The 10,623-nt window shown below is 41.8% G+C and overlaps 1 protein-coding gene across 1 annotated transcript; it reads left to right on the top strand.

Annotated features, from left to right (window-relative positions):
• Positions 1 to 716: 716 nt before the first annotated feature.
• LOC109904413 (iroquois-class homeodomain protein irx-4-B-like) lies at positions 717 to 5,597 on the top strand. The gene is made up of 5 exons (XM_020501656.2): positions 717 to 959; positions 1,243 to 1,352; positions 1,681 to 1,843; positions 3,994 to 4,162; positions 4,305 to 5,597. Exons 1-5 carry the CDS (start codon positions 717 to 719, stop codon positions 4,967 to 4,969), a joined length of 1,350 nt encoding a protein of 449 aa, XP_020357245.1. The 3' UTR covers positions 4,970 to 5,597.
• The last annotated feature ends 5,026 nt before the right edge of the window (positions 5,598 to 10,623 follow it).

Raw genomic sequence — 10,623 nt, 5'->3', positions numbered from 1 at the left:
TCATTAATTCAGCGAGTCACCAACTGTCAACCGACTTGGACACCTAAGCCATCCCCAAAAAAACATCCCAAGGGCATTACTGGGAATTGGGGAGAACGGACATTTCCCTAGCTGATGTTTCCCAAATATATCGAAAGAAGAGCTGAAGAAGAGCTGAAGAGGAGCTGAAGCAGACTGTTCATTACAAACCAATATTGGGTGCGGGCACTTTACCCGGGGTGAAAAGCAGTGCGTTTCGGTGTTGGTTTGATTAGGTAAAAGTTACCTTTATTCACAGATCTAAGACAAGCATAACCTCTCCAGATCCCACAATCGGAGGGGAATTGCAAAAGTGACCTTAGATCAACGTCTAGGAGCTACTTAATCCTGATGCACGGATGAGTGACAGTTGGACGTCGTGCTCGATCCTTTGAAGTTTGCCGACATTCACTGATGTTTGATATCATGGCTTACCCGCAGTTAGGATATCCCTACTCACCCACACACCCGGTAAGGCGTCTCTCACTAGAACAAACATCACAGTGTGGTGAAGGAAAACATTGTTTGTTTCTGTTACTATAATGTCTTCGGTTTTGCACATAAATCCTGTAGCCCAACTTTTTGTTTGCTTGACAAAATAACGATTTTATAGATAGCCTTTTTCGTTTTGTGCTCATGCATTGCATATTGGTTATATTCTTCCTGAAGTATCTATTCTTGTATCGCGCCAGTTCCTCATGAGCACGAGCTCTCTAGCCAACTGCCTCGAGCCTGGCGGAAGGTCTCTCCTGGACTCCGGTGTGATGCCCCCCTCTCCCCAGCCTCTCCGGTGTCCGGTGTACGAGAGCAGACTGCTCGGATCCCCGGGCCAAGAGCTACCAACCCCGGCTATAGGTCTGGGTGTGTATGGAGCTGGCTATGGAAAGAGCCAGGGGTACTATGGCACCTGCGGAGGCGACGCAACAGCTTTATATGCCAGGGTATGTACTTATCTATATTGAATTTCGTTTATATATATATATATATATATATATATATATTTCTTCTTGTTTCACTTAATTCATCATGTCAGCGAAAATTAAAAGGACAGACATTTGCCCAATTCGTACGTACTGGACTGTTCCATATCGGGCTGCCATATCTGTGGTGGGCACGTAGCCTAAAAAAAACTATGACAGTCAGGTTTTGAAAGGTTTTCTTAAGTTTTCTCAATCACAATGAAATAATAATGAATAATTAAATATTTTGATTTCATATTTGCAGGGAACATTGGAGTCCAAAGATGGAGCGGCTGCGCATGTGGGGGCCTCTCAAACCCCTGCTTACTATCCGTACGATTACGCATTTGGACAGTATCCATATGACCGATATGGGTATGTCTACTAAACATGCTATCTGTTTCTAAATAACTTGTAATTCTGTTAGAAAACATTTCAACTGTATCTAACCGTGAGAAATGGTGATAACGCATGCGTAATTGTGGCATAAAATAGTTCCATTTACGAACGCATATCTCCTGCACAATGTAATAAGTCAAACCCCTTAGAGTTCCAAGTACAAGGAGGAAAAAGTAAAATATTTGAAAACTCCAGCACATCTTACATCCAATAAACATAGGATTGAAAATAAAATATTTGGAAGAGTTTCTCTTTCAAATAAACTCCTATTCTGACACCCCTCCCCTCTCCTCCCTTCTCCCAGGTATGGGTCATCAGTGGACAGTGCAGCTGCCCGGAGGAAGAACGCTACCAGGGAGACCACCAGCACTCTGAAGGCCTGGTTGCAGGAACACCAGAAGAACCCGTACCCCACCAAGGGAGAAAAGATCATGCTGGCCATCATCACCAAGATGACACTCACACAGGTAACAACTGGCTCAGTTTGGAGACTGAATATGTTAGTTGGAGCTCTACTGAACTTATTGTTGTGTTCCAGTACATGTCTGATTGAAGAGCACTATGTACTGGTTAATCACAGTACATAGTTTTTGAGGAGTACATACTTTTTGAGTACATACTTTTTGAGGAGCACTACACTGTAAAGGGGTTGCAGTGACATTGACAGTAACTTACAAGCAGCTCAGTGGCAAGTAAAATTATATATTTCACATTATAAACAGGGTGGTTCGAGCCCTGAATGCTGATTGGCTGAAAGCCGTGGTATATCAGACCGTATCCATGGGTATGACAAAAAAAATACAAAATTGTTCTAATTACGTTGGTAACCAGTTTATAATAGCAATAAGGCACCTCAGGGGGTTGTGGTATATGGCCAGTATAACATGGCTAAGGGCTGTATCCAGGCACTCCGAATTGTGTTTTGTCTAAGAACAGCCATTAGCCATGATATATATGTCATATACCATTCTCCTTTGGGCCTTATTGCTTAAAAACAGTACTCCAGGGGTAGACAACCCTGCTCCTGGAGTGCCACAGGTACAACTAGGCATCATACCCTGTCAACTGAGCTAATTGATCTGTTCAGTGATTTCCTAAATTCCGCACAACTGGTCTTCCAGGTCAGTTAAATCAAAAACATTAAGTACATATTCGAGTTCCGAGTTAAATTGGCACAGCATTCTTACTCACAGGTGCAAACAGAGCCACTGGAAAACGTGTGGCGAGACAGCATTTCCCCCAGTACTTCATAATCTGGTGTTGCCATTTTCAAAGCAGCAGTACCGACAGGGCCAGTAATTTCTCAGCACATTTTTGAATTCCAGTTCAACATTTACATGCTCTGTCGCCGCCTACCATTGAAGACTAGACTCAGAAAAGTCATGCTATTTGTATTTGTGCAATATAATTGACCGTACAATCAAGCACCACTACACTCGCGCAAGTCACAACTTCTCGAGCACTGCAGACGTTGATAGCTAAAATCGAACAGCACGTACGAGTTGTCCTCAAGTAAAAAGAAGCGCCCATCAATCTACTTGCTGAGCTTATTTATTTTAGTGAAAGTAATTTACAAAAGTAAACCTTCAATGGTGAACACACTAGCATTATGCTGGCTACTACTGATAGTCTGCAAAGAGTAAGCTACAAAATATCCTTTCCTGGCCTACTACAGCCAGTTAGATACCTCTTTTGGAACGACATTGTCTTAAAGGGACCGCATCCTATTTTGAGATGTAAAAAAATATTCTCAAAATAACATACTTTAGAAACAAAAATGAATGCAATTATTACAACGTAATGACTTACATTGCTAAATTATATTAAACAGCTTTTAATACATATCATACTAATCAAATATAGGCTATTAATAGCTGCATATAGAGAGAAAGCATGCAAACCTAGGCCCTGTGTGACCCCAATGCATTTAAAATTACACCATGTCCGGGCCACTAGAGATTCTGTTTGGGCCAGTAGATTTTGAGCCAAGTTAACATTGGACCCTACGAATAGGACCCAGAGTTTTACCTGACCAGGTCATGATATCAGTGCAAACTCCAGGGCCCGGCAAAGACATGTACGAATTTTGCCACATCACTTTTTAATCTGTGTTGCAGCCTCTGGGTGCAACAAATATAGTCTCTTACAAGGCACACCTCAAAATATGTTAATGAGACAGAAACAACAATGCCATGCACCCGCTAGTGGTAAAAACATTTTGGGATCTCCAAAGACATGGTACGCTACTGTATTCTGTGGGATGGAATTTCAGTAAGTATTTCCCCACCCACAACATTCTCCCACAATGCACCATCATTTACAATATGCTAGAGTATTTTACTGCTGATAATACCCCAAATTACCGTATAAATTACAGTTTTCTGTTACAGTGTCAGCACTGGATACTCACAGATAAAGATTACATCCCACAGAAATGTCTTCTGCTTTATCCTAAAAACAATTAGAAACATAGGTTGGAGAGGTTGGAGCAGAGGGCAGCCATACTGCAGTGCCCCTGAAGCAGTTTTAGGGGTTAAGTGCCTTGCTCAACGCCACAAAGGCCAGATGGGGAATTGATCAAATATGCAATACTATCTTAATGTGTTTGTTCATTCAGGTGTCCACGTGGTTTGCCAATGCACGGCGGAGGCTGAAGAAGGAGAACAAAGTCACATGGTCACCACGAGCCAATAAGAGCTCTGACGAGAGGGGCTGTGATGATGACAGCGACAGTGCAGAGGGATCACAAGAGGAAGAGCCAATCAAAAGCGAGATAGATGTTGATGGTGAGTGCATGCATACCATAGATTTATTTCGTTAACTAGAAGAAGCAATTAAAATGGCGCCTATTAATTTAGATGGAAGTTGCTTTCTATCAGGCTGTCAAGTTTATGATTGTTAAAACATCTATGTATTTTTTGGTTGTAGATTCTGTAACAGCGAGGTGTGTGGACCTACAACAGAGTGATCTGGAGGACTTTGATCTGCTTGAGTCGGATGGTTCTGACTGCGACCCTAAACACCAGTTTCACACCAAGGACACCCCAGTACACACACCACCGGACCACCACCACCACCCCAAAGACCCTTCTACCAGCCCACTCAGACATACCCCAGACACATCCCGACACGGGAACGAGCGGTTGCCACTGTCAGCAGACTGTCCCAAACACACACCAGAGCACAACCGAACAACCAACTCATTCTACACTCAACAGGACCTGCAAAGTACAGAGAGCAGCAAACCTAAAATCTGGTCCATCGCACAAACTGCTGCTATCCAACCTGAATTCCCTGCATGCATGCACACAGCCACCCCCAGCGAGTCTCTCTCCCCAGGTGGGTATCCAACTGATGTACCCCACCTGAAGGTGGGGGCGGCTGGGCAACAGGACTCGCCGGTGACTACCCTCAGAGATTGGGTGGACGGGGTCTTCCACGACCCACTGTTCAGACAGAGTTCCTTTAACCCTGTGTTGTCCAAGCCAGCCATGGACAGGGCATGGATTGGGTTAAATAGACAGGTGATGGAAGGCAGAACTCTGGGACAACGTTCTGTTGAACATGTTACCTCGTCTTTGCAGAATGTATAGACTTCTTTACAGAGACTTACAGAGACTTACAGAGACTGCTGTAGAAAGGTATATGAACTCCCTGTGATGGCACATGCTTCCATGCCTTTTTTTGGTTTAGAAAAGTGTCAATACATCCATGTAGGCTACATCAGTGTCAGTAAATAAGTTCTGCATAAACTTCAAATTCTTACTACTTTCAGTTTAAGACACAGATGTAAATGAGTGGAAAAGAGGGATTCAATCCCTTTGGACAGAGAAAAGCAATGTAGTAGCCTACTCATTCTTCAGGTAAAATGAACCCCTCAACAGATTAGAAAGTGCTGGATGGTTTGATCACAAAAACACTGAAAATATGTAGTTTTATGATGTTGGAGTATCACATTAGTCGTTTATTGGAACTTTGTCATTCCTACAGCACGGTGGGAATACCTTAGGGGGAGTAGCCTACTGGCCTACACCGTTTACAGACCTTTTAGAATAACCAGATGCATGAGAGCACCATTTTTTCTCTTAAACGAAATAAAGCATCATATATGTTTTGCTTATGATCACATCTGATATGACTATTTCACACGTGTATACATGTTCTTGCACTAAAGTCCGATTGCAGTTGTTGAGTCACTGAAATAAACAATCGTTTTTTGCAGAATGATGTTCTCTCTTTATGCGTCTGTTTGCTCGTGGCGTTCGCTCTCCATGGTGCTGAAACGGTGTCGCTAAATCATGAAAATATATCATAGCCCACAAATGAAATATAAATAGGTTTATTTTACATTTTTTATTGAACTTAAAATTTCCTCCAAGACTGAATATTTTGCACATATAGTTAGTTCCTCAATGAATGCACATTGGAGATCGAGATATACTGTAGTAGGCTATTTTTCCCTCAGTTTGTGTGTGTGTGTGTATGTTTGTAAAAGAGGGCAAGCTGGGCATCCTTGAGCCGTGACTAATTCCAACACACAGAGGACAGGGCTGCTAAATTGTTAAATCGATGCCACTTCCACCGCGGGCCCAGATATAGCAGCAATCAGTGATGCGTCTCTTTTCATTAGCCGGCTTTTGACTGCATCAACCTGGGACCATGAGCTGCGCATCCACCGCTCTCTAAACGGGTCACTCCATTATAGAATATACTCCATTAGCGAGGAGTTGAGCTGCCTAACACACTTCTTAATCTAATAGCTTTATCTCCACTGACTTCATGCAATATCTCTTCTGATTTGCCAGCTGACGGGTTAGGAGTAGCCTAGGTCTGACATTGTAAGACGATCCATGACATGATGCCGTTCAACCCGAGGATTGAGGGAGACTTTTCCAAATATTAAGGCTAGAATAATAAGTGGCATGAGAGGGATCAAATGGATGGATACTATTGATACAAATGAGGTACAATTCGATCTGGTAAAAATCTTTAAAAAAATATATATATATATTCAGTAAAGGCCTACATCATGGACTTATTTTGGTCTTTGAATCACCACACCCATCATATCACTATATCTTTATAAGATGCTTAATGTCGTTGCATCAAATACAATTTAGTAAATATATAACATTATAGGCCTACTGGAATAGTTCTCACCCTCTCTTCAACTCAAATACTAAGATATCCCAAAAACCTTCAGTTGTCAAGAACAATAAATTATTCAACATAACTTCACGAATTTGAGGCTTTATAAAATGTTCCATAAACACTTTCTAAATAAGAGTTAAAAAAACAATTAAGCGGTAGGGTCCAGGATGAATAAACTACTTTTCCCTCTCTTCTTTTCTCCTCAGTATTCGGGTTTAGGAAAGATGATAAAGTATTAAACAGAACAGAGCCGAGATCTTCCGAGGCCTTGTATGGAATTAACCATTTCAGTCTAAATAATTCAAGACGAATTCAACCGAGAATTCCATTCTTTTTCTGCTTCATAAATAAATTAGATTTAAGATGATAAATAATGACATCTGGCTCTTCCTGTAAAGTTTACTTTCTTTCTTCAGCGCAATGAATGTAGACATAGCATATCGAACAATCCTGTAGTCTTATTTACATAGAGCTAGCTAAGGATTATAAAGCGGTACAATGAACAATCTCTGAAATAATGCTCGACACACACAAAAAAATTATGTTTCTAAATAGTATCAGAATGAGGTTATTTGGCTTGTAACCATAGCATAAACCCTTTTAATGTAATTTAAAAACATTTTTTGGAGGTTCAATAAAGAACCATGCTCATAAGGTTCTACCTGGAACCTATATGGTGCTATAAAGAACCCTAAGATTCTATAAAAAATAACCATTCAAAAATGATCTAAATAGCAGCAAAAAAGGGTTCCACTGTGGTTACAACCCTTTATGTGGATGTACAGAACCTTTTTTTATGGTTCTTTATATAACCTTTATGGAGAATGGTTCTATAAAGAACCTTTCTCAATCTGAAAGGTTCTTTCACAAGACACGTCACTGGCCACAGTCATATATAATATGTAATGGCATACAGTGCTTTCAGAAAGTATTCACTTAACCCACATTTTGTTGTGTTACAGCCTGAATTCAAAATGGATTCAATATTTTTTTTCTCGCCCATATAAACACAATACCCCATAATGACAAAGTGAAAACATTTTTTTAGAGATTTTTGCAAATGTATAAAAAATGAAATGCAGAAACATCGTATTTACGTAAGTACTCACACCCTTGAGTCAAAACATTGTAGAAGCACCTTTGGCAGAGATTACAGCTGTGAGTCTTTCTCCGTAAGTCTCTAAGAGCTTTGCACACCTGGATTGTACAATATTTGCACATTTGCACATTATTCTTTTCAATTCTTCAACCTCTATCAAGTTGATTGGTAAGCATTGCTAGGACAGCCATTTTCTAGTCTTGCCATAGATTTTCAAGCTGATTTGATTCAAAACTGTAACTAGGCCACTCAGGAACATTTAATGTCCTCTTGGTAAGCAACTCCATTGTATATTTGGCCTTGTGTTTTAGGTTATTGTCCTGCTGAAAGGTGAATTTGTCTCCCAGTGTCTGTTGGAAAGCAGACTGAACCAAGTTTTCCTCTAGGATTTTGCCTGTGCTTAGCTCTATTCCGTTTCTTTTTATCCTAAAAAAAACTCCCTAGTCCTTGCCGATGACAAGCATACCCATAACATGATGCAGCCACCACCATGCTTGAAAATATGAAGAGTGGTAGTCAGTAATGTGTTGTGTTGTGTTTGCCCCAAACATAACGCTTTGTATTCAGGACATATTTATGTACAGGCTTCCTTTTTATCACTCTGTCATTTAGGTTAGTTATGTGGCAGAACTACAATGTTGTTGATCCATCCTCAGTTTTCTCCTGTCACAGCCATTAAACTCTAACTGTTTTATAGCCACCATTGGCTTCATGGTGAAATCCCTGAGTTGTTTCCTTCCTCTCCGGGAAGCTGAGTGTGGAAGGACGCCTGTAGCTTTGTAGTGACTGTGTGCATTGATCTAAAGTTGCAATTAATAAATTCACAATGCTCAAAGAAATTTTCAATGTCTGTTTTTTTTTACCCATCTATGAATAGGTGCCCTTCTTTGCGAGGCTTTGGAAAATGTCCCTAGTCTTTGTGGGTGAATCTGTGTTTGAATCTGTGTTTAAAAGTTTCACTAAAAGAGCAAAGAACCCTTTTGTGATCTGTAAATAACCATTGAAAAGCTCAAAAGGGTTATTTGATTCATTATGGTTCCACATAGAACCATCACCCTTCCTATAGAAGCTTTGAGTAACCCTCATTTTTTAGTGTATAGGCTACCATTCCACTTTATTCAATCGCAATTTGTGAGATGATAAACTCCCAAACCTGAATGAGAACTCTACCCCAAACCAAGACGCTCAATAATAAGCCTATATCAAAAGGTTCAAAACGAACCACCCCCAAAGTTGAGTGTGCTTATATCATCCATGCCGTTTAGCTCTGAGGTGAGAGGAGATATGAGGGAAAAGATATGAAGAGATGTGAGGGGAGAGGGAGAGTAGAGGACTGGAGTACCTGTTTACACCCTCAGCTGCTACGGTGACATGGGGCCTCAAGTGCTGGAGAGCACTACCCTGTCTTGCAGAGCACTGTACTGATGAGTGGCAACTTGTAGGTTTTCTCACTGTGGGTTAAGTTCAATACTGCATGTGTTCCATGTCTCTGTCTGTCCAGTGGAGATGTGTATCTCCATCCTCTCTTTGTCCTTTCTCCCTCTTTACCGTCCTCTGACTTTCCTTCCATTCCATTCTCTTACCTCTACTGCTAAATTCTTCCCCACTCTCTCCTCCTTGTGCACCTCTCTCCTTCCTTTCTGTCATCTCTTCCTCTCTGTCCTCTCCTCCTCTCTTCTCACCCTCTCTCCTCCACTGCCTCCTACTCTCCCTCTCTCTCAACTTAAACCAGAGAAGCAGTCTAGACACACAAACAATATATCCCACCCTGCCTCGTCTCTCTCACTTCTCCCACACAACACCAAGCTCTATGGGCCAGATAATGCATTAAGCCATAGTGTGTTTAATGCCCCAGTCTGGTAGAGTAGCAGAGACAGGTTGGACCTGATGTTAGCTTGTCTGTTTCACACCACTAAGAAAACAGCCCCACCACAGCACACCCTGTGGGGACGCATCATGCAAACATTTACAGTCAAGCATCTGTCAAATGCCCGACCAGTGAATTTCTTTCTTGCAACAAGTCTTCCATTACATTCAGATTTTTGATAGTGGTGGAACCATAGAAATGACTAGAACAGGCAAAGCCCCTCCGACCACAGCAATTTGACAGTTACATATGGGTGGAACTATCCACAACATTAATTGATATATTGTGCATTCTAATAGAATTCCATTCTGTCTCCCATAATAAGGTGGAAGTCCTTTTTTTCAGAATGTCTAACTCTGAAGAAGGTCTGTGTAAGGGTGTTTCTGCAGACTCCAGAGGAGGAGGAAGTTAATTTCTCTAGGCTCTAAGAACATTATATTGACTTATCCTAAACACTGTCTACACCTTCAGTCTAACACCTAGCCCACTCAACACCCTCCATCACACACACACACACACACACATGCACCTACGGACACGCACGCACCTATGGACACACGCACCTACGGACACACTCGCACACAAACACTTATATAAATACACGCACATACGCACACACTCCCCCCCCCCCCTCTCTCTCCCTCTCTCTCTCCAAGACACACACCACGGCCACACCATTCTCTCCTGTGTCCTGTCACACACACCCAGGTCTTTTGAGGCTATCAGAGTGCTGAGAGCTAACTCTCTCCCTAGACTGTCACGTCACCCCCCTTGGCGGAGGTGTCTGCTTCCCCCAGCTACCCTCTCTGTCCCTGGCACTAGAACATGTCATATCGTCTCCATGGTAAAGGTCACAACGTCTGTACTCTGTTACTTCAGCTGAGTAGGAGGAAGCCCCTCCAACACACTGATCTAAGGTCAGCTATGATTTTTATACCCTTAATAGTAAAGGTTAGGATTGAAGGATGATGAGCTGATCCTAGATCTGTGTCTATGGGGAATTTAGATCCAGGGTGACTTTAGAGAAGTGAAGGTTAGATAATTGGCTAAAGAGAGATCAGGGGTAGCTCCTTAGTAAGGCTGGAGGCTCAGTAATGTGACAGATCTTAGAGGTACAATCTTTTAATGGG

Source organism: Oncorhynchus kisutch, linkage group LG14 (genome assembly GCF_002021735.2).
Source record: "Oncorhynchus kisutch isolate 150728-3 linkage group LG14, Okis_V2, whole genome shotgun sequence".
NCBI classification, from domain to species: domain Eukaryota; kingdom Metazoa; phylum Chordata; class Actinopteri; order Salmoniformes; family Salmonidae; genus Oncorhynchus; species Oncorhynchus kisutch.
The sequence above is the reverse complement of the archived record's forward strand: the minus strand, read 5'-3'. Positions and strand labels throughout refer to the sequence as shown.